The 25,487-nt window shown below is 35.2% G+C and overlaps 1 protein-coding gene across 4 annotated transcripts; it reads right to left on the reverse strand.

Annotated features, from left to right (window-relative positions):
- LOC114194757 (helicase and polymerase-containing protein TEBICHI) lies at positions 1-24,458 on the reverse strand. Of its 4 annotated transcripts, none has more exons than XR_003606433.1 (27): positions 24,221-24,456; positions 23,653-24,005; positions 23,088-23,319; positions 22,151-22,990; positions 21,466-21,530; positions 20,812-20,917; positions 20,473-20,673; positions 20,130-20,330; positions 16,958-17,119; positions 16,637-16,870; positions 16,165-16,377; positions 15,566-15,916; positions 14,059-14,211; positions 13,680-13,901; positions 10,952-11,170; positions 10,726-10,843; positions 9,283-10,448; positions 8,967-9,164; positions 7,789-8,048; positions 4,597-4,786; positions 3,470-3,577; positions 1,654-2,006; positions 1,343-1,397; positions 1,145-1,253; positions 905-1,045; positions 715-811; positions 580-603 (listed from the first exon to the last, which is right to left on the reverse strand). XR_003606433.1 is itself a non-coding variant. In XM_028085153.1 (26 exons), exons 1-26 carry the CDS (start codon positions 24,254-24,256, stop codon positions 524-526), a joined length of 6,408 nt encoding a protein of 2,135 aa, XP_027940954.1. In that variant the 5' UTR covers positions 24,257-24,454; the 3' UTR covers positions 1-523. The 4 variants fall into 4 exon arrangements, 2 of the variants coding, with proteins under 2 accessions (XP_027940954.1, XP_027940955.1); XR_003606432.1 differs by having other exon boundaries at positions 1,343-1,400; XM_028085153.1 differs by lacking the exon at positions 1,343-1,397 and having other exon boundaries at positions 1-603; positions 24,221-24,454.
- Positions 24,459-25,487: the final 1,029 nt, after the last annotated feature.

A 25,487-nucleotide genomic window follows, 5' to 3' on the forward strand; every position in this document is an offset into this window, starting at 1 on the left:
TATTGGAATGTCCACTTTTTCTATTCCTTTATTTAAAATTAAAAGAATTAAAATTAGTAAAATAGTTTAGCTTTACATTCACATGGGGAAGAGAAGATTCCGTTCGTTTTTCTTTCAAACTCAGCCCCAGGATTTGATACTTAAATAAATATAAAAACCCTAAAATTTGTGTTCCTATCCTTAAAAAAGTTATTTAAAGAATGACATCTCAAAATGTTACACTCACCTCAAAATATTACACTCACGCTTCACCCTATCTTTTCTTCTCACCATATTAACTGTTGCATTACATCCATGACTTTACTACCTTCTAGTTCATTCTCTTCGAGTGTAGATGGATATTAGTGTCCACGAAACATTACCCTTTTGCCTTTTACTCAGAGGACTCCAGATATTACATCGTAGGCCTCGTCATCAACATTCTTTCCTAGAATCGGATTCCTCATCATACCAAATCTCCGGATCCTTGGGTCGTGAAAAAAAATTAAAAAACTTGGTGCTCCATAATGCAGCGACAAGTGTGTCATCCTTGAATTTTATCAGACGTAAATGGCTCCAAAGATCCCCATGTTCTTCCAACCTTAAGTTTAACACGCAAAGGAACTGCAGAAGCATAAATGTAAACAGTAAATGTCACCATATACCCAGTGCTTCAATTCAACCACCCCCTCCCTTCCTGAAAACCCAAAAGAATTTAGTTTATGTAAAACAAACCAAGAAGGGAGACTGCATTCTCCATGCTTGTTTGTAATAATAGGGCTGCTTCTTTTATCACAGAAGGATCAACTTCCAACACTAATTCATCGTGTACCTATTAACAATCAATAAAAGAAGTGAAACAATCAATAAAGGAAGTGAAACACATAAACAAACAAAAGAGATGACGAATTCTACATATTTTTACCTGTAACAGAATCCGGCAACGATCTTTAAGCATCTGAAACTCGGTTGTCACAGAAGAACTGGAATCCAGACTATCAAATCCAATGGCGATTTCAGAGTAAATTCTTATCATTGCAATCTTAATTATGTCAGCAGCAGATCCCTGGGAGGGGGGGAGGAAAAGGAAATGACGCAAGCAAGAATACTGTGAGTTGTTCTGAAGCAATCGTCCTCACCAGGAAGAAAAAGAAACTATACTAACCTGACAAATGGAGTTTACAGCTTGCCTTTGAGCTTTTGATTTTTCTATTCTGCTGCCAAATTTTATTTTTGACAAAAATCGTTTTCTTCCCTTTAGAGTCTCCACATATCTGGATCACGCATATACAAATGTAATTCACAATTCCCAAACGTAAGTCAAGTTTAACAATAAGTTTTAAATCATAATATAATAAATCACCTTTATCATTGACAAGCACAGTTTCCAACAAGATACTGATATCACAAAAATACAACTGCTGTACAAATTACAACAGAGGTTAAAATAGTTGAAATACCAATAAAAATATCAACTTGTATCAAGAAAATAATATTTTAAATCCTACCAAAAAATGCCACCCTGGAAATAAACACAACACTGGCACTAAATAATAAAAAACTATTGTCCAAACAAGAGAATCCAATGCATACGACTAGAGTATCATAGTTACTGTATCACTGCAAAGAGACATTTGAGTTGGGATGAGCAAAAGTAGCACAAGGTCTCCTTACCCTTTACTGCGACAAGACGCAACAGCTTCACGAAGCCAGGAAGCAACACCAGGAAAAGAGCTTTTGAAATTAGCAATCTTTTCAGCAGCTTCATCAGAAGTGCAATCCAGTTGTTCTGCAAGGCTATTGACACCCATACCATAAAGAATACCATACACCATCCTTTTGATCTGCTCTCGCTCCTGAGAATCCACGGAGACCTCCGAACACCCAGTCCATCTTGCTGCCATCATTGTAAAGACATCACCATCAGGTTTACTGAGAAGCTCAACAAGAGAAGAGTCTTTAGAGAAGTGTGCCATCAATCTCAATTCTATCTGAGAATAATCCGCTGTTAACAGTAACCAGTTCTCCTGCAAGGAAACAATAAATGACGATGACCACAGGTATACCAAAAATATTTAACACACAAGAGAAATTTACAATGAAAATTAAAGAGAAAACAGAGGGATTAACGGATTATAAAATGAAGGAAACGTGATGGGAAATGTAGTATATCTGTTTTTAGAAAACAATGCCGTATTAGAAATTCCAGAATGACAGTAACACATACAAACTGCAAGGTGGCAGTTCTGTGAAGAAAATAACTAATAGTTATATGCAATATATATGGATTGTAATTTAAGTAATTAGGAGTGAGAAGATACTTGCAGTTTTGGGACTGTGAATACTGTCTCTGGGATGGCGTACTATTGTCAGGGAGGAAAAGAAAACGAAGGTTGCCTTCCTATGGTTCAAAATCTTTAAGGGAAATTTTCTTCACCTTCTTAGAGAGGTAGGATGAAAAAAAAAAGGAAAGAGATGACTGCCAAAGACAATGGACAGTATTCTACTTACACTATTACACCTTTTTTTGATTTATTTACAGGATACAAAGAAGAGGCAAAGCACTTATGACCCCCTACAGCAGGGTACACAGGAAAAATAATAAAAATAACGTTACATTTCAACAGAAACGTTTTTAATAATTCTCGTATCATATCTTCATATATTGTGGAATTATTTTCAGTTATTGATTTGTCTTTTTCACCGCACACATGACCTGTGATGTATAAACTTAGTCACTTGATAATACTCAGCAGTAAAAAGCTAACGAGAGAATAAGGATGAAACAAAGAGAACACTGCATGAGTTGCATAATAGAAAAAGATAGGCTTTGGAATTAGAGGAAAAATCTTAGCTTTAAATTGTAAGGAGAAACCACTGAAACAAACGTCTTTTCCCACTATGAGGGGCTTGCATGAATGAATCAATGCTAACACATTGTAAAAAGACCCCTCATCAAGGTCTTTAATATTTTTCTTGGACTTTTCTTATTCTTCTTATGCCAATGTTGAATGCCAAATTACTAATAAAGATGTAGAAGTGATGCAGTATGTAACCATTCAAAATTAAAAATAGCAAGTTAATAATAGAAAATAATGAATGGTATACTCAAAATCGATTCTTACTTACCTCGAATAATGAAAGCCAGAGAAGAACATCAGTTACTATCAAAAGTACAATTTGTTTCCTAAAGCTCACTACTAGACCAAAACAAAGAATTATCAATTATGGTATCAAAGAGATCCTGGGTATAAGGAGCAATTTTAATCAGGCTAGTGTCTTCTAAAACCAGGGCCAGAAATCCAGCAACAGAGAGTGTTTGTTTTGTTTTGCTTTAAATGTGACTAGAATCTAAGAAGGTATCAAGCAATAAACAACAATAAAATTCTATTTAAAGATATGCACCAATACTGGGATTGGAAATACTTTTCTACAGAAAGAAACACTGAAGTACAAACGAAACAAAAAGGTAAAATTAAAAGCCAATCACCTGAGTGGGAACAAAGAAATCCCGAGCATTAATACTACAATGACTCTCGTTAGCATCACCTTCATTTTCCTCCTCTTTTATTTTGAAATGTACCGTATGCTCAACACACTGCAGCATCAACAAGACACTATACAACATTAAATTGGTTGAACCAACTTTCAAAAGCTTAAGCTATCAGGTGCAGACAAACAAATAATTTTTATTCAATTTCTTGCATCCCTCCTCATTAAAGAGCCCTTTGGAATTTAGGTGTGGACAATGCACAAATCACAAACCCACTTACCTAGTGTTGAAACAACTTTTTCTTTATTAAACAAATAAAAGTAGGGGTGGCAATGCGGGACGGCCCGCCCCGTTTAGGCACACCCCGCATAAGGCCAGCACAACGCGGGCTGGCCCGCCCCGCCCCGCATACTTTATGCGGACTGAAAACACTGGCCCGCCCCACATACTCCTTGGCCCGCGGGCCCGCGGGCCAGCACGCTTTTTTTTTTAATTTTTTTTTTAATTTTTATGATAAAACTTTCAATATTTAAAAATTGGGAAACTTTAAGAAGTTCACAAAATTAAGTAAAGACTTTGGAGAATTAGATGATAAATTGATAATTCAACATTTTCATTATATTCATACTATGACATACACAATGTATTCTTTAAATTTTAGCACATTAAAAATTACATAATACTTGTCTTTTCCAGTTATACAAGAATTTGAAACGTTAATGCAAGATTCCATAAAAGAAGTAATTAATATACACAAATACAAGTTTTTTTTTTTTTAATTTTATGCGGGCTTGCGGGCCGGCTGCGCGGGCCGCAGGCCTATGCAAGCCGAGCCTGCACGGGCCTACGAGCTCACTACCTTGGCCCGCCCCACATTTTTTCTGTGGGCCTACGGGCCGGGACCATGGGCCAGGCCCTAATTGCCATCCATAAATAAAAGCAACAAGCATGAAAGTCTAGACTACTTGGTCATACAGAGGCTTTCATACCATGCAATGACTCACGATCCAAAATAATCTCAAATGCCTAAGCTATTAGGTCACATGAATATTTGTATGTTGCATCTAACACTACATATAGCAGTTAACTGAAAAAAAGGCCAGAAGAAAAAAAAGAACCCAAACCTGAAGATTAGGTTCCTCCATTGAAAGCCGACCGGTTGCAGTAGATGTCTGGCACCAATGACCATGTATTGTATACTTTTGTGTGCTTACAGATAGCCTAGCCAGAGAACAAATTGATCCTAACGTAGAGTTCAACAGCTTTGCCATTGTTCGATGTTCTTTAATGACTGGAACAATGGGATGTTCATGCCTGAAAAAAATATGAAATTTCCTAGAACACAGTTTCTTTATAAAGTCTTAGATATGTTGCGTTTTATGTTAATTAGGGACATATAGCATCTATTGTTTATTAGGAAAAAATAGACATTATTTGGTATTGGTAGATATTATTGATATTGCTTATTACAATATCTTCTATTTACCATATTTATGTTTAGTTGCCATATCTACTTGTATCACTTGTTATTATAAATACATTCACTCTATGTGTATTTCAGACACAAAGGAGATTAATCCTATACAGTTTTTTTCAATATTTAACAATGGGATTTTCATGCCTGAAAAAAAAAAATGAAATTTCCTAGAACATAATTTCTTTATAAAGTATATGTGAAATTCTAAGGATTCCATTGTTCGATGTTTGTTTAATGACTGGAACAATAGGATCTTCATGCCTGAAAAAAAATGAAATTTACTAGAACATATCTTGCCTATAAAGAATATGAGAAATTCAAAGGAAGAGAGAAATATTGCACTGAAACACATTTCTGAAGCAGCATGAGTGCTTTATTTATACTGAGAAAAAAGAATCAATTCAATAAATAGAGAAATTTATCTTCTAATAACAAAGATGTGATGTAGGAACAAATAAAAATATTCATAATAATACATATATAATCTAGATATTCCTAATTATATAAGATAAAGTCCATATTTTATGTTTATAATTATAACATTCTCCCTCAAATTGGAGCATATAGGACATATGTCAACCAACTATCTACTGATGATGTCTCCAGACTCTAATTTTTGTTTCCTGGAATGACAATTCAACTCAATATGTTTGGTTCTCACGAAAGCCAGGATTGAAGGCAATGTGCAATGCTACCTAATTGTGACATAGAAGATGCATTTGGAAACTTTCTTCAAATTTAAGCTTGTGGAGGAGTTGTTTTAGCCATATGTTTGCTTCTATACTTGACCTTGCCACAACATTTTGTCTCTTGATTTTCCATGAAATGATACTGAATTACCTCCAAAAAGAACACAATAATGCAGTGGATCGTCTATCACTTAAAGACTTAGCCCAATCAACAATAGAATACCCAACAATTTGAGTATTTCCCTAATCTTCATATTCTTGATATACTTTTGGAGCTATACAATTGCATCACAATAGTCTTGGATAGGAGCATTTAAAAATTAACTTACTACATTCCCTACAAAAGCAATCTCAGGACAAGTCACAATCAGGTAATTTATGATTTTGTGAGCCCTTCTTGATCCAACCATAATCTCAATTTTAACTACCTCGGATACAACAGTAAAAAACTTTGTACAAAATTATGCCCAACACCTCAAAGGGAAACTAAATATAGACTTTCTCATAAAGTCTCTCCCAAAACAATTAACCGCATAACAATTTTTTATTTTTAAATTTCCTTTTATAATACACATTCTACTCTCTCATTATTTCCCTGGCTAACATTACCCTATGCTGCATGAACAACCTAGACCCCAAGGTTGAATTCTAGAAATTTATCTTTAATGGTAGAAACATCTTCCTACATGGCCACTTCGAACCCACCTTCTTGCCATTACACCAACACTTCTTGTAGTGGCTCGATAGTCCACACAAAATCTCCAATTCCCATCTTTTTTCTTGACCAAAAGAACTGAGCTGGAATAGGACTATTACTAGGTCTGACAATCCTTGATTTCAAAATTTCACCCACTTGTTTTTGAATTTAGTTTTTGACATGTAAGGCTATCTATAGGGTCTCACATTTATTGTATCCACTCCCAATTTGATTGCAATTTTACAATCCACATCTCTACAAGGTGGCAATCTTTAAGATTCCCTAGAAACTCTCTCAAAACCAAATCCAATTTTTCTTGGTTCTTACTTATAGTATTTTCTGCTCATCCCTGTTGTCTGTCAAGCAACTCCTACACCCCATATTATTGAAACAACTTCTATTTTTGTTTATTTCACTAAATTTTTGGCCAAAGTTGGATCATCTTTTATCTAGACCGTCTAACTTTGTGTGCCGAGAATCATTGTTAAAGTCTTCCAATTCACCTTAACATCTCTAATGAGGCCAACAACGCTACCACTAAAATCAAATCCACTCCAAAATCAATCAAGAAAAGAGCCTCCTTAGCAGTATGCTTTTCCTGTGTCCATCTCCTTATCTTACATTGTATGATGGAGTTGATTCAACATGCAAGCCAAGGAGAGGCATTAGCTCTAATGAGATAAAATTAGGACTTGCCCCACTCTCTATAAAGATCAACCCAAATCTTCCCATCAGTCTTCCTTTGCAGTTTCATAGTATTAGATTGTGTTAAACCTCATGCTGAGAGAATAGACAAATCCATGTGTTGACATTCTTGATCAAGGTATTCTTCAACTCCCTTCTCCAAGACTCCTCATTCTCCATCTGTCTCATATCCTTCCTTCTCCAGATCCCTCACCTTCAGCTAAGATAAGGACCATGGGAAGAGTTGAGAGTGGAGTCGACAAGTGTGTTTTAGTTAAGCGGATGTAAATTGCATGGGTCAAACATTATGTGTTTTACATAGGGCAATGTGTGTAAAATACACAGAGCAGGTAGTAAGTGCATTTACATTGGCTGGATGAGTATAGGTTTAGTAGTCGACATTGTGCTATGCGCTAAGTTGTTAAGCTGCATTCTTGAGGAGTTATGTGAAGGCGTTTCGCTGATGCGTGTGGCTGGTAGTGGAGTGGTGAGCCAGAAACAAGTGGACAAGTGTTCGTGAGAGAGGCAAGGAGCTTAATAAGTGTGCTAGAAATTGTTAAGAGGTACTTATAAAACACTTCTATCCACAAATCCTTTTGTAGGTAGAGGTTAAAAATAAAAGATAATGGAGATTTAAGTGCAATACGAATCTACAAGAGTGGAGTTTGATTTGAAAACCTAGGAGTGGCACATTGCTAGATTCTTGTATTTATAATCTTAAAGTCACTACAAACAGAACAACACATAGGAAACGGAAAGTTCTCCATACCTCAATGCATCCAAACAATGTTTGCCAGTACTCGGATGTTGTTTTCCCTTATTTTGCACATTAGGTATGGGCAGCTTCAAGTGTTCATACAGCACTTTTGCTATATCTGCTGGCATATTTAATGAAAATGTTATGCCGGCCAGCTTATAAGCTTCCTTCTCAAGATGCTTTAGCCTGTTAACCAACAATTTACGAGCCTGGATGCATCTCTCCAAATCAACACCAATTCCCCAAAGCTCCATGTCAGCAAGAACATTCACCTAAAATATTCAGCCATTAACATGTTAAGATCACACTTTAGCTTAGGTATAAAAGCAAAGGATCCCTTATCAACTTAATCACTCTCTCCCCTGAGCACAGAGGTTCAATTGGTTCAATGTATTCTGATTCCAATATACCCATTTAAATTAATTGTGCATATAAATTATAAAGTGCATTGTTACAGCAATAACAATCTTCCTCCATTTGTCTTGAATCCTTTTCCCTAAACTGATCAATTTCTCGTCCATCTTGCTTCATATTTTCAGCACCGATTTAAGTTATAATTGAAAGTACAATATCTAAAGCTTTCTAATTTTTTAAACAATTTTCATGTGTTAAAAATCATAAAAACTCTCAGAAAATGAACTTTTGACCTAACTCAATCACACAAATTGGCTTGTAAAATGAAGTTTACTTCTACTTGTATACTATAATTTTCTTATATCTCTATTTCATGGGAGATCTCTAACACACTCCCTCCCATTGAAAACTGAACATCTCTAGTATGGCTCTAGATTTTGTAGTTGGTCAAATTATGACCTGATAATGAGTGACATGATAGGCCCCACAAACCATGCTAGGATAGGCTCTTATTTACATCTTAGAAAGTGAGATTTATGTCTAACTTAACCTTACAAAACTGACTTTTAAATAGAGGTTTGCACCCATAATTTCGTCATATCTCTAGTTCATGTGAAATCTTCAATAAAAACAAAATCCAACAACCATGTGTAAAGGGAAAGTTTAGTTAAGGTGTATCCATCACATTGATGAGAGCACTCTACATAAATCTAGAATTGTTGAATATTAGATTACCATTTTATTTTTATAGGGGTATATTGCTCATACGCTATAACACATAAAAATATGCAATTAAACAAAATTTGGGGTAAATTACTGTTCCCATAAATTCTTACCAATGGGATTTCTATTCTCATAAGCACTTCAGCAAGATTTTCAGAAATAAGTAATTTCCAAAGAACAGAACATAATGCCCGTGTTTGAGCAACCCGATGACAGCAACCATCATGAGCAGCCCTTCTCATCTGATTCCTCCACCTACCACTCTGATTGGCCACTGCAGCTTCCTCAGAGGATAACCTCTTCTTAACCTCCTATATTATCAACCACAATTGTTGAATCTAGTAAGATACTGTTATATCATCAAAAATTGATTCCAAACAAGTGAACATGTATGTATATTCATGGATGCAGTACAAGCATGTACATTACCTTATCGAGGTCTGGAGTATAGCTACTCTCTTCATCAGGCCAAAGAATCCAAGCCACAATACATAGATCAATTGCATCCTGAACATGAATAGAGGGAAATAACACATATGAATTGTCTATAACTTCAAGGTACACACTTGTTCCGGGTGTGTCCAAACATCTGAATCTCTGAACCGGAAATGCAGGACTTTTCAGCACCTGAATCTGAATCTTTGAATTCCAGGTGTACTTTCTGACATTTCTTTTCCCTATTATTTTACTAATTCTGCTCCACCTATGTCTAGCAATCTCTAAATCTTGGTTACACTTAGAAGATGAAACTTTTTGTTTATCACTACATGTACTCATGGATAAACAGTCATCTTTTGCTTTGTCAGAAAACAGAATATCTCTGGGAAGATTAACGTAATACACAGGAGAGTTTTCCCAACAAACAGCTATGCCACGTATCTCAAAGGGGGCAGCAGAGTGCAATTCCAAACGCTTAATGTAATGGATATCAAAGTAGAACTCTGGCACAGTGTCCCATATATCCAAAAATGAATCAAGCCCACCTGGACAACTCACTGCATTAATGGGACCTTTCTTACTTGAACAACCAGAATTACCACTAGCCAAATTTCCATTCTTATGTTGTTCCTCTGTGCAATGAGCATGGCAGCCATCCTTTACACAAGATATATCCTTTGGTTTCTGAAATGGAGCAGAGAAGTGGGACATGTCTGGATTTTTAGCAAGGTCAAAATTCCCATTCTTCTCATCCATTGTAGGTCCTGCAACTGGAAAAGTGGACAAGCTACATAGCACCCTGTTGCTTGATTTTTCTTCCACAGGAGCCAGAGCACCACTAACAGATAATTTAATTAATTCTTTTCTTTCTTTATCTGAAGTAAACTTAATAGAATTAACAATGTGATTTGCATCAACAAAATTATGACTAGTGTCAGTTGTGTCACTTCCAGAGGTACTACCAGCTTCTTGCCGGATAGAATCATGAGGAGCAGTAGATAATATTCGAGGAGCAAACTGTGGGACACTGAACCCAAGAGACTTAAAAGCTGAAAAAGCAGCATTACTAGCCTCCTCAGCTTTTTCAAGAACAATCTTGCGTGCACCATTCTTTATCTTTTTTGCTAACCCAAATTGTAAGCTCCTTTGGGCAGAACCTTTCAAAGAAACAAAATCAACTCAGAATACATGGAAAACATAAGGCCGCTTCACTCACACAATCCCAAGTTAAAAAGCTAATGTAATGAATTTAAAAGTACAGTACATTGATAACGGGCTTTTCTCTATGAAAAATGTTAATCTAGTTACCTTAGTTCCATATTTACATTTTATTATATATAGTTTCTAGGAATATTCAATGTTATCTCAACCTAGACCAAAATATTAAATTTAAACCAATGTAACAGAATTGAGACAACTTAATCCATAGATCACCTTCTGTGGCCCACGAAGAAGATTCAAAAAGTGCCTTTACTATCTCTGGAATGGATGCTTCAGCAATTGCAAGAGGTGTACGTAAACCTGCTTTATAGAGTGATCTGGCTCGGGAACCCTGCAAATTAAACAGCACATAAGATAACTAGTACAAGCCAATAACAATAGAACATATACCAAGGAGCATGTCAAGCAATCATAGAACTTGAGTGTGCTTAGCACTTACTTTCACGTAGGGAATGGTGGTAAGTTCTACAATCTCTGCTCTAACTCCAAAAGATACACGATTTTGAAACTTAGCAACTAAGCCTTCAAGATCTTGCCAACCAAGTCTCTCACAAAACACAGCAACCATAGATGCAAACCTACCAGCATTCTCTTGCAAGGATTGAACCATTCCCCTGGCAACTTTGAATGCTTCACAAACTTCACCCACAGGAGTTTCCTTCATAAAATAACATTTACATAAGAAATAAAATAAGTTCTAATGAAATTCCAGAGATAATCAACATCCTTTTCTAACGAACACCTCATGTAACTAACTCAGTAGTATTCTATCTTAACTAATTTCTCTTTCTTTATATCCTAATAGACATGGTTATCAAAATCTTCTGATTCAAATCTTAAGATTTGACACATTTTGGATATCTACCGATTGATATCTAAAATGAATCTTAAATGGACACATATACTATATTATGATGCATGAATGAACTTCATATGATTTTACTTTTTCACAAATGTTAAGAAAAAGGGAATATCATTTTTAACAAATATAACGATAGGAGAATCAATATTTTATCCATTTTTCCAATCGATGTGAGCTTTTTCAAGACTTTTAACATGTCAAAGATGAAAACTATTGTTGAAGAGTTGCCTTAAATTTGGTCAGCCCTAGTCCTAAATCACCTTAGTTTCAGCCTCCTGGGGTTTACCTCTATTACAACATCAAGAGTAGACTTAAAAAATAAAGAACTATTTTATTGATATCAATCACACCAATTACATTCTCATCATCTATATGTGCAATAACCAAAACCTCTAAAAAATGTAAATATAAATATGTTGAAATAAATGGAAAGATTTTGAAGACATTTTTTCTTAATTACTATGGAGATATTGAGAATATTTTTTCTCCTAATAATCTACTATTTACAAAATGTAGCAATTTAGGTGCACATAGACTAATATTGCTACAATAGAATATATGTAAGTAGGATGCAAACCTTACTTTACAAACCAATTATGTAAGTTAAGTCCAAACCAAATTCTCATATGGTATCAAAGTATATCCAAGATCTCTGGTTGTGTCACCTACATATGTCCCAGTCCAAGCTAGAGTAATGGGCATGAGGGAGAGTGTTGGAAAAGTCATCTTACGTGCAATCACCCTTGGAGGTGCCTTAATTGCAATATCATGGGTGGTGGTTAAGATTCACATTGACTAGTTATATGGCTTAAAAAGGCGGGGTGCATACTTATTAGGAACCAAGAATTGAAAGGAAAAAGAATGATTTTTAACTAATAGGATGAAAACAACATGACTAGGAGAGAAACCTCTCCTCTAAACGTCTCCCCTTCCCAAAGGATTTATCCCTTCTCAAAGAGCCATTGCTCAATTTACAATGACAAATTTGAATCTGTTAGATCCCTTCACAAGACAAAACACCAGAAAAATTGGAAATGCAGTTTCCCACTGCTGTATTAGTTCTTACAAAAGTTGCAAACACCCACATACAAAGGAGAGAATACCTTCTGTTCCACAAGGCTTACCTTGTTCAAACTACCTTTTTTCCTAACCACCAAACCTTCTCCACAACAGAATAAAGGGGCTTTCATTTAGAAAGCCTTAGCCCACAACCCCAACAGCTGTCAAAACGGCAAACAACTAACCAACAACTAACTTAATTTTTACATTTCTTTCTATAGTAGACTTTGTATGTCCTATCCTTATTCTCCTTCCAATCATTATCTCAACCAGCTGGAACAACCTTGTCATCGAGGAAACTTTTTAATCTCCTTCATGTCAGGCAAACTGTCTTTTACAATATTCAAAACTCTTCAGGTAAATTGGAAATGTCGTTTCCCACTAATGTATTAATTTTTACAAAACTCTCAAACACCCACATACAAAGTAGAGAATACCTCCTCTTCCATAAGGCTTACCTTGTTCAAACTATCTTTTTTCCCAACCTCCAAACCCTCTCTCCACAACGGAATAAAAAGGCTTTCCTTTAGAAAGCCTTAGCCCACTACCCCAACAGCGGTCAAAACAGCAAAACAACTAGCCAACAACTAACTTAATTTGTACATTTCTTTCAGTAGTAGACTGTTCATCTCCACTCTTTATTCTCCTTTCTATTAGAATCCCTCCTATCCTCCTTCCCCTGTTTATATCTAACTAACTAACTTACCAATTTATATTTTAAATTAAATATCTTAATAAACTTCCTATCTCCTTATATCCCAACAAAACCTCACCTTGCAATCTAGTTTTGTAGTACTAAATTAGATCCAAACCAAAATTCAAAGAACTTTAAACAAGTTTCCTTCATTGTTGATAGATTAGAGTGTCTTAGCAATTATAGTAGTATATGAGACAAGTTGTGGTATTGCAATGTACATGTTCTGTTAAATGTGCAAAAATGGTCGTTCAACCCAATGCCACAAGCCAATGTGTGAAAAGTGGGGTAGGGTGGCCAACCCAAATTCCTTGTGGGCTGGCTACACATTTGTTGGGCCATCTAAACCTATCCAACTTTTTATAAAAATCGAAAAGCAGCCATGGCAGATTTAATGGCCCTTGAAGAGAATATGTTGGGATTGAACAGACAGATAATTAGAAACTTAGTACATTTATATTATGCATTTATCTCCTTTGTTCACTAATAATATTAATTTTGAAAAATAGTTAAGAATAGAAATATTAGAGTCCACACAATAGAGAAAAGCACCTGAACTAGAAGTGACAAAATGAGTGAAACATAGAATCTTCTACAAATACGAAGAGTTTGATCATCATAGTTGGTTGTTGCATTGGAAATCCCGAGTTGGTTTCTCTGCTGATTGTGTAATGACCTTGTATTATGTCTTGACTTGTTTGGAGCGCGTAGTGGTGCACCATGCGCCATATGCATCAAGAATGGTTCTGTCACACCTACTCGATTGCCAACTGACTGCAAGCATATAAATACTAATAAGACTTACGTATGCAGCCTGAGATAGGTGATAGTAAACATTTGATGAACTCCAAGCAAGTCTAATAACATCTTTCACCAATATAAAATAAAAATAAAAAACACAGAAAGGAAATTCTTCTTAATGAAAACCAACCTGGTCAAGAGGAGACAATCTCACAAAATGCTCATAGAACAATTCCCAGTCTGGCTCAACATCAACATTGATTGGTGTCACTAAGTAAACTAAATGCAGGTCAGACGCAAGGACAAATCCTTCCCTTGCCCTTGAGAGATCCGCTAACACAATCTGAGAAATCAAGAAAGTATAGGTTAATGCCAATAACAGCATGACTATACTACCTCAAGTTACCAATAGACAAAATTATACAGGAAAACTGAACATCGTCCTTTTAGGATAATTGTACAAAAGGAATTACACATTGGTATATATATTGGTTCTAACCTAGTTTAACAAGCAAATGATCCTACCATCATCTTCACAAAAAATAAAATCAGAAACAAAAATAAACAGGAATGCAAATATCATCCTAAAAATGAGAAAAATGAATCGGTGATAATTGCACAGGAACACGTGTCTATAAGTTTTAAGTTTTAACCTGTTATCTAAAAGGAAATGATTACATAATAAAAAATGAAATAAAAAATCTTCGGCAGACATTCTTTGGATTCAAGCTTTTCTAAAAGAACTTTCTATTTCTTCCACTACTCCTATCATGCTCTATGACAATCAAAGCACTGTTGCCATAGCACAAAATCCAGTTTTTCACTCTAGAATGAAACATATGGAGATTGATGTCTATTGTGTTTGTGATCAAGTGTTATCAAAACAACTTGAAGTTTATCATATTCTTAGCTTAGATCAGTGGGCTGATGCTCTCACCAAGCCAAAGAACATCTTGGACACAAACTCAATGTAAAGGATTTTGTTTGTAAAAGTCTCTCACCTACAGTTTGAGGGAGGGTGATAGCAATATTGATGTGAAAACATCAATTTTCCTGCTTCCTTTTGAGATTGTCTGTGGCAGAAAACCTCCTAAAGAAATTTTATTTTTGCCTTGAGAAGTGAGAGTTAAAGCAGTAAAAAAGGAGTTGATGGACATAAATAAAGCTCTCCAACAATTGAAGCAACAATTGTTAGGACTGGGAAAGAGGGCTTAGATATTGAAAGTAGACCCAAGATTTGGAGTGTATGAGAGAAAAAAGGGTGTGAACAGACATGGTAGTGAGGTAGAAAAGGGTGTAACAGAATTAGTTAAGGAGTGATGGTAGTGGGAAAATGTAAGGGGAGGAGAGTGAGGAGCAAGATTACAAGATACTGTGAAATTCTATTATGGCCAGGAGGTGCTAACCTCTCTTGAAGTACTTGATGTACAGTAATAGGAATCATCACCTTTTATATTTTTTTATTTATTTTGGAAATAATACACATATCATCTCATTTTCCCTATTTATTCGTCTTCTATATTTTGGGTCTCAAACACATCATGTACAAGCAATTAACATGTCATGTATCCAATCATCACACTCACATGTCTAATATTTCTAACAAAACAAACAAGAAAAGCTTCACTATAATAAACCCAAAATGGATCAATGGGAAAAAGAGCAATGGCACTAAATAAAATTAGAGGAACACTTACAAGTGATTCTTCTGGACAAAGAGAACTTCCGAAAGATGCTCGTCCAAGAGGTGTGGTATTATAGAGTTTAGTGTCTTCATTCCATTCAAGAAATTTTCTTTGGCACAACCATCGAAGAGATTCTTGTGCAGATTTTACTACATCTTGAAATGATTTTGTAGAATTCAAAAGTGTACATCTAACATAACGGTTAATATCGCTAGCGGTTTGAACAATTCCTCCAGCCACTACTTCTAAGATTGCATGTGTCATTCCATTCATGTCTTCTGACAAACACGAATGTAAAGGAGGACAGCTTTTATTAAGAAGTGCTGTAACTTTTTTCACTTCTTCTGGTTTACAGATAAGTATCTGTACAAGTAACAAACTGAATCAACTCAGAACTAATTAATTAGAACCCACCAAAATAAAGTATGACACCAAATAACAAGGAAAGGTAGGTAAAGAGAAAAAAGAAACATATGTTGAGTAACCAAAAGAAAATTCAAAACAAAAATTGACAAAAAATAAAGTGTAGCATTGACATCAGCTTAACATCATGAAAATGCCACATTGACATTACTATGTTATAGTTGAAAGCATAATAAAAAAAGCCATACACTTTCTCCTTTTGTATCAATTCCAGTTCGACCAGCACGACCAGCCATCTGTTTGTACCTCGTCCCATCTAGAAAATCACAACCAATTCTAGGTTGGCGGAAAATCACTCTCCTAGCTGGCAGATTTACCCCAGCAGCTAAGGTTGATGTGGCAGTTAAAACACGTATAAGACCCTTCCGATAACAAGTTTCAACAATCTCTCTCTCCTCAACCTATGCAACAGCAAAAAATAACAGGTTACATAAACATAACATGTTCATCATCTACATAAATAGAATCAAAAAGGAGGTGTTAATTATTAAGCTAGTCGAATTTAAGTCTAACAATCTCACAAAACTAACTCATAACATAAGGTTTACACCTCACTTATATATTATAATTTGACCTTATTCGTAATCGATGTGAGAATTTAGTAATAAAGTGACAGTGGAAGCCATGAAGCTAAAGGAAAAAAAAAGAATGGAAGGTTACCGTAAGGCCAGCATGATGAAATGCAACACCAGAAGGAAGAGTTTCCTCCAATATGGGGTCCAACCCACCAGGACACTTTCTCAGGGCATTAATAGCAGAAGTAATATCAGCAAACTCACAATCATTAACATCAACGGTAAATCTTTTCAGGAACTTTGCAATGTGCCTTGCAGTTGATTCACAACCCTTCCGGCTAGAGCAAAATATTAACACTGATTGTCCCTCTTGAACAACCTGAAAAGAATATTTAATTGTTCATAACTATAAAGTTTTCAGTATTACAAGGTATAGACATTGCAGCTAAGACTCTAGACCACCTACCTCATTACATAGTTCAACAACATGATCTGGATCTTTACCTCCAAGGTCAGCCACTTTTGAGATTGTTCTAGAAAGTTCCATATTTTTGCTGTAAATGGAGTTACCAACTTTTACATATTCTTCCAGTGGAACGGGCCGGAACTCTGTCTGGTATAGTGCTGCCTTGATGAAAATTTGAGACAAATGTATAGCATAACATCAGAAAAACTAGGATTTATACAAATAATATGGTCAAGTATGCAGCGATCAATAGTCATCAATTTGAATATAAAAGTCTAAGTTAATAAAAAGAAAATCAGCCGATCTTCCATTACCAAGCATCCAAAATTTTGTTTACCCCAATGAACTTTGTATTTCCTGTTTTAGCGGGTGATCTTGGACCCCGATTTTAGAATGCCATGGGTGGTTTCAGGAAATCAAAGATATCACCACCAATAAGAGAAGGGAAACCAGACATGCTACAATCTTAGGCCCCAGTAATGACATGTTTTAAGACATGATTTTGACTAGCTTGACGTGATTTTAGTTCTCATCGAACATTTTGGGAGTGTTAACAGTAATTCCTTTGAATTTTAGCCTCTATATCTTATGAGAAATTAAATAAAAAAAATTACCTATCTTGGTTTGCTTTGGTTGAACTTTGAATCTCTCGCCAATGTTTTCATGATCACTTAGAAGATGGAAGTAAAATACCACCAAAACAAGTTCAACAGTTGAACTGTACTAGACTAGCTTCGTCTTTTGCAGTTTGTGTTGTGAATCAGTTTATGCAGAATCCTCATATCAATCATTGAAGCTGTGTTCTTTTGGGTGGATGTACTATTCACAAGGAATGGGAAGAGATGATTAGGAGATGATTTAGCGTGTTCTTTTTTTCTATTAAAAGTTTTTTTTAATATATCACATCAGTTAATTCAGTTACAAACTTTCACAAACTTCACTCTCTAATCCACTCTAGAATCACCTCTGAATCACTTAAAAGAAACAACACCAATTTCACCCTCTAATCATTTCGATCTCTTTCTCTCCCTCTCCCTCTCCCTCTAATCCTTCCTCTCAAAAGAACACAGCCTGAATGTTGTCATTCAGATCTAATGTGTTTTGAAAAGGCTCCAACACAAGGTCTACTTTATGAAGATAAAGGGAACACCCAAATCTCTGGATATTGTGAAATTGATTAGGCAGGTTCTCCTATGAACAGATGCTCTACTACAAGATATCGTATTTTCATTAGAGAAAATATTATGCATGGAAAAGCAAGAAACAAAATGTAATTGTTTGATCAACAACTAAACTGAGTATACGGCAATACCATCTCTCACTTGTGAGCTTATATGGGTAAAATAGTTCCTCTAAGAATTATATTTTTGTGAGACTCAACAAATGAAGATATGATAACCAAGTTGCTATCCACATTGTTTGATTCGCATCACCTTTGAGCCACGACCTTGCACTTCAAACAATGGTAACTTTTTCCCTAAACTTTGTGCTTTTCCTTTAAATTGTATATGGACTGTCTCAATTTATAATACACTTTTGGCTTCAAAATTATTGTAGGGTTTGAAACCCTTCTTTCCTCAATCATTCAAGCAAAAAATACTACACTTGTTTGCAATTTGTAATCTGACCTAATGATCAACTATCTGCTAGCCACCATCTGTTTCCCCAGCCAACCCCATTGCAAGTAGTTCTTTGTTCTTCCTTGGGTCTTTGTTCACTCATCAAAGCTCAATCTCTATTTGGACCTAGTGCCTTGCAATTGTCTTTAGTGCATGTGCTTTCTGTTCTTTTCACTTCCTTCACACTTTACACATCTATTCTCTCTTTTGTTTTTGCGTTTTGTTCTTTCTTTGTCCTTCACTTATCAAAGGTCTATTTCTCTTCCATCCATGATTCAGTCACAAATTCCAAATTTTTATTTGTAGTTTTCCTTTTTTTCTACGAATTTGACCACTATCTTTCATTTAGACTTCATTCTCATAATCTTATTTCTCCTAGATTGATGGTAATTGTTGTAGGGTATGACTTATTTATTATGATTTCTTTAATTTTGGCCTTATTAGTTTGTATTTTTGACTATTCATTTACTTTATATTATAATAATAAGGATTAAATGTGGTCTTAGTCCCAACTTGGACGCGAAATTGAAATTCGTCCCTATTTCAAACTTTGATACATTTTGGTCCTTAAATTTTAAAAATGAATGAATATATATCATTTTAATCTAATGAAATTAATTTTTTTGGACTTGTTAAACGGCATTACAGACTAGCATTTGAGCCAAAATGTGTCAAACATTTTAAACAACTCAAACACCAACCTGAAATGTGTTTAACACATTAAAAAAAGTTTAACATAATTGGATTAAAAAAACTATATTCATTCATTTTTAAAGTTTAGGAACCAAAATGTATCTAAATTTTAGACATAGATGAATTCCAATTTCGCGATATTTAACCCTTATAATAATATATTTGAAATAATGGTCATCCTGCTATTTGCTATCCCACTAGTGTTTCCAGACTAGACTACGATCCAGGAGACTACTATTCAGGATTGATCATTATGTGATTTCTGAGTTTATCACTTTCCTATATCTTCTTAAATTTTATCCATAATCTATAATCCTAAATAAATGTCTAAAGTCATCCCACTATATGACATAACCAGTGGGTGGTTGATTTAGGTGCTACATACTTCATTTCTCTCAAATAAGGTCTCAAGCTCAAGTCTAGTGTATATGACAAAACACAAGAGTGTGCTAGCCTCTGAGGGTGTTTCTAACTCAAACAAGATTGCCTCCCTATGGAGCTAGACCAAAAACAATTGGTTTTCTAGTAAATATTACATATCGATGGTTCAATTATATTTGCAAAATCTGATTTTCCTCTATTTCCAGTCAGTGTTCTATTGAATTTTCTGTTTCTTTCTTTCAAACAGATGATGTTCAGAGTACTAAACATGCAACATGTTGATAACAAAACAAAGTTAAGTGGAATTATGTTTTCAAGGGATAAATTCGAATTCATGTATAGTTATACTGTTCAAGTTTCAACTGATTTCAGTAATTACACTACCAAAAATGACAACAAAACATGACAGTTGAGCAAGAGAAAGAGGATTCCCCATAACAGCTGTGTACATAAGAGAGGATCCTTGTAATTATGCTTACTTGAAGCCAGTCAGCAACTGCTGCAACATTTGGCATTGTTGCACTCATTCCTACAATTTGCAGACCCTGTGCAGGATCAGCCTTGTCACTGCTTCCACCTGAACTTTCTCCATCGCTTGACTTTGGAATACCTTCCCCTGCTGCATAACGAAGCTTTGTCAACATAAGTTCTAGAAGATAACCTCTTCTGGGATCACCAACCTGTTAACAGATGAAGAGAATAATAAACCATGAGAACCATCCAAGTGTACCATTTCCTGTTTAGCTTTCATGATAGTCCAATAGAAAAATACATGTGAAAGCAGCTCATGAGAAATAACTAAAGAGTAATAATTGATGATACCATGTGAAGTTCATCAATTACTATAATTCCCATTTCTGACAGACGACCCTCTTCCAACAATTTATTAATTAGAGAGTTCGCCTTCTCTATTGTGCAGACAGCTACAGAAGTATCTTTAGGAAGTGTTCCACCACCTTGGTTTCCATAATAACTACGAACATGTTTACCAAGTGGCTCTAGGAGACGTTCGAGGTGTTCTGCCTATATGAATCCAAATGACAAAACAAAACACTCAAAATTTAGAAATATTTTAAGCCAAATCCCACAAATTAAACCCACAACACCATAGCAAAAAAATGTAATTTTAAATTTTGACACATTAGCAAGCCAGAAGAGAACCTTTTCTGCACAAATTGATACATATGGAAGAACAAGTAGCGCCATTTTTCCAGTTGTTATCACCCTCCGCAGCATTAAAATTTCAGCAACAAAACTTTTACCAGCACTGCGGCAACAAGAAAAACACATGTCCTCCTCAAATAAAAGACAGAGGGGAAGCACAAAACAGAGGGAAAACATAAAATAACAAAGGAAATAAAAAAAAATAAAAAATAAAAATAAAAAACATAGGCGGAAGAATCACATGAACTGAAAACAAAAGGGACAACAGGTAGCAGAATTAAAATGAAATAAAGAATTCAGCAATCAATATTAAGAAGAAAATTCATAAAACCATGTATTGATGCAATAAAATTAGAGGTTCAGTACAACAAAATAAATATGAAATAAAATATTATAATGAAGTTGTACAGCAATATGTTAATGCTCATTACCAAAATTGTAACTCCATCATTCACTGTAAATGAAACCCTAGTTGGGGAAAGTGAAATCTATCATGCAAAGGCCCACCTAGTTCGAACAGACAGCCCTAAAACCACCACTCACCCCCCAAATTTACATTCCACCCTACGTAACTCTTTTAATTTTAAATAAATTAATAGGACAAAAGTATAACAAAAGGTTTAAATTAATTACTATTACGTGAGAGAATACCTTGTAGAAGCACAATATACAAGATTTCTTCTCTGTAGGACACCATCCACTCGAAGGCAATCAACCTAAAAAATAAAAATAAAAACAAAATAACCTGCTCAAACTTAAGAATACCAGAAACTTTAAGATTTTGAAAAAAAAAAAAAAAAACAAGCATTTTAAATAACCTTCTCAGCTATCACTAGTATTATACTGCGTGTAGAACTCCTTTTATAAGACAGTCAATTAACGTCAGTATATAACTTCTTTTATTACAGTTAGCTAGTTACAGCCCTCATAATATTTTGATTTCTGTTAGTAGTTTGTCACAGCTGTCACTGTCAAGTTGTTATAAGTTATAACTGATCCGTTCAGTTAGATGTGCTTGTATAGCATATATAAAACTACTCAGAACAAAAGCTCATAACTTTTACAGATCTAAAAATACTAAATAGAAAGCTTGTTTTCTCTTATGTTTGCTTTCAATACTTTGTCGCTAAGGAGCAATTAGAAGAATTCCAGACCAAAAAAGGATATAATCAAATTCAGGACCACCTCAACCACAGCCACAACTTTTCAAAAGAAGAAATTAAGATAAAGACTAGCAGGAAAAGAAAAAGTAGCGGCAAATATAAGCATTCAATTATATAGATACAACATAGTAAATCAATATAACAAGTTGATGACTTAAGAAACAATCTTGTACCTGCCAATTGTAAAGGTTCGATATTCCTTTCTTCCTATATATGTTGCATATTTCAGGAGGAAGCCAGCTATTTAGGTCAAAATGATCATTAAATGATACACTAGTTGAAGGCGTATTGGCTTCATCAGTTTCATGTGCACTAATTGGTGTCCTGACCTCATTGTGGGGTGAATTAGATGTCATACTAACATTACCATGACAATTTCTTTTTCCTAATTTATTTACTAAAGTCTTCTCTTGTACTTCATTCTTCTCTTCATAAGTATGACTAGTGGTAGGACCTGATCCATACTGTTTACCAGCCATGTAAGTATCATTGCTCTGATCACCAACATGGCCATTTTGCATGGTATTTTCTTCTAAACTGTTGTCCTCAAACGAAAAATCAAAATGTTTTACAGGAAGGCTGGATGCTTCTTTCCCAGAATCTTTTGGGTGCATCCCCACTAACCCGAAAGAAGTGCCTGCTTCCATATTCCAGATTCTGCTTTTACTTTGATCCAATATTTTCCTTGGCTTGCCATCATAATTTTGTAAATTGCACGAGTTATTCATCTCAGGTCCATCTTCCACCACATTACTTTCCCACATAGCCTTAGAAGGATCATTACCCATGGGAACACACAAACTGTCAGCGAGTAAAATTGCCTCATTCCAAAATGCCTCTCCAGGTGAAAATGATGAGCTTCCACGTACTGACTTTGGAGTCTCCTTAACCCTAGCTTTAACAATCAAAGACCCCGGTGTATAGCATTCAGCCATATTCCTAGACATTTTAGGTGTATTACTACACTTTCTAAAGCCTGTCTCAAAGGCAGCAGTGTCACCACAATCAGAAACCTGTCACTCAGAAGCCAAAGCATCAAAACAGATAAGATAAATTGAAATACCAATCTAGCTACAAAAAAATTCAAACAGCTAAGGATTAGAGCTTAACCTTCGAACAAGAGATAGGAACATATCCCATAGTATTATTACCAACAACACCAGACTTGACGTCTTCGTCAATCTTGACATTTAATGATACATTTTCAACACCAAAACCCGGCTCTCTGGCAGTGCACTTACTCTTCTGTGGTAAGCAACTATGTCCCTCTGCCACGGTACCATGACTCTTGTGATCATCCACTTTCATCTCTGAAGGGAAATCCACACTTGGATGCAATTCACTGCAAATAGCATGGTTCAAATGCTAACAGTCAAATACACGCACAAGTAAAACAATACAAAAAGAGAAAGAAAACATCTCAACACCAATCCTCATTGAAAATTTCATTGATACGTACAATTTTTCATAAGTGGAGATAAGTAAACACAGAATACTATTATTTAAGCATCTCATTAACCCCTGTCATTTCTTTCAATCAGCTTCTTCCTATCACATCATATTAACAATCATACCTACACCTCTCTCTCTTCCCTTTCTTTACCCCTACGGGTGTCCACTACATTGATGTGTACACCAATCTTTATTCATTTTTCAAACAGATAGAGTAAACTACCTGCAATACAAAGACAAAAAGCCAGCTGCAAACTGTTTGAGCTCTAAATTCGCAGCACCCTGCCCGAATTCAGTCGCCCCACTAGTTTCAGAATCATCAAACCCTTGAGCCGATAAAACAGTGTGCTTATTAAGTCCATTGGCATGAAAACTACCGATCTCTGATGCCAAATTTCTCTTAACTGTGTTTGGGGCGGTGGCACTGTCACCGTCACCATCCTGCGACGCAATCAAGTAACCGTCCAAAGTGCCTTTGGAACTCGGAGACGCGTCAGCCCCTTGCCTGGCACCTTTCTCGGATCTTCCAACCTTACAAACCGGCGTCGCAGCTTTCCTTTTCTTTGACACGTAAAACTGCACGCGCAAATCCACAAACAAGCGGACGCAAGTGAGAAAAACAAAAAAGAATCACAATTCGTATACCACAATTAAGCAGCGAGATTCAGAAACTGTTAATTTGGTTTTTGTTGTTTTGATTTTGCGAAGCAATGCGAATTTGTTGGGGCGTGCGAGGATAATGCGGAAGAGAACAGCGTCGTCTAGGGCTGGAGAAAGAGATAGAGAAGGACCTGATCGAGGCGCGTGCGATGCGTAGGAGAAGCCATGGAAGAAAATGGAATGGCGCGAGGAACGAGAAGTGTAGGTTCTTCGTATCACGCATACGATACGACGTCGCAGATTGTTTTGAATGCTTAGCGTCGAGCGAGCGCAGAGTTTGAAAAGACGCAACGAACCGGCAAAGAGGTTTGTGTGCTCTTTGGCGTGGCGCCGACTGAAAGCTACAAATTGAAATTGAAACATAAGGGGGAATGTTTGGTTGCGGGAAAATGTTATGTGCTACCTGAACAGGAAAAATTATATGGAATTGAGAAATATTGTTTTTAAAATAAAATATTGTCAAATAAACATTTTTTTATAGAAATTTATTCAAAAGTATAGATTCTTTTTCTCTAATTTTTTTTCATATAAATTTAAATTTAATTATGAAAACATATGAAAAAGGACATGCTAAAATGTTTATATTATTATCATTTTTAATTGTTTTTTATTGGTTTTTAATTTATGAAAGTAAATATAAGTGGGTAGATATGTGAATATTTGTAAAAGTATATGAATAATCGAAAGAATATATATATATATATATATATATATATATATATATATATATATATATATTCAACTAATTTTTTATTTTTAAATATATTATGTCGAAAGTTATTTATATGTTTCTTCGCACTTTCTCTTCTAAGTCTCCCTAGCTATTGCAGTAACTTGCACGATCACCACCTAAGTTAAGTTGTGGTTCATTTAACACAAATGCATGCTATTTGGCTGCCTTTTACGTGATTCTTTTTCGTTTTCACCATTTTTTTTCATGCAGGAAGTGTGTTTCAAACCCCTTTAAGCAACGCGAGAATCCTTTGTTCCCTATTATTGGCGACGAGGCTTGAGGTGCTTAGTTTGAGGTTTGGATATGCACCAAATGTTGAATAGGTTTTTTTTATCTTCATTGGAGTTTGGTATGGCTCGATTTATATGTGATTTTGGTTATGTTTTCCCTTATTTTATTTATCTTGGCCAATAAATTTTAGGGATTTTAGGAACTTTGTTCGAAGAAGTTTTTCTTACCACTTTTTTCTTGATTTTATTGACATATTTGTTTCATTTAAATTTGAAGAATATTTTTAGTATCAAATTTAGTTTTTTGTGAGTTTTAAAATGAATATTTAGATAAGAAATATTGATTATGTTTGATTAATTTTAGTTTAATTAAGATTTATTATAATTTTAGTTAAGCATTGAGCGAACATTAGTTATCGTTTGAGATTTGGTACA

Source organism: Vigna unguiculata, chromosome 8, assembly GCF_004118075.2.
Source record: "Vigna unguiculata cultivar IT97K-499-35 chromosome 8, ASM411807v1, whole genome shotgun sequence".
Taxonomy (NCBI): domain Eukaryota; kingdom Viridiplantae; phylum Streptophyta; class Magnoliopsida; order Fabales; family Fabaceae; genus Vigna; species Vigna unguiculata.

Excerpts from the sequence above, each read along its gene's own strand:
- LOC114194757 (XM_028085153.1), bottom strand. The coding sequence starts at position 24,256 with ATGGCTTCTCCTACGCATCGCACGCGCCTCGATCAG. Across the intron at positions 22,991-23,087 it reads TTCCTATCTCTTGTTCGAAG|GTTTCTGATTGTGGTGACAC; the intron begins GTTAAGCTCTAA and ends TCTGAGTGACAG. Across the intron at positions 3,578-4,596 it reads TGGAGGAACCTAATCTTCAG|TGTGTTGAGCATACGGTACA; the intron begins GTTTGGGTTCTT and ends TTGATGCTGCAG.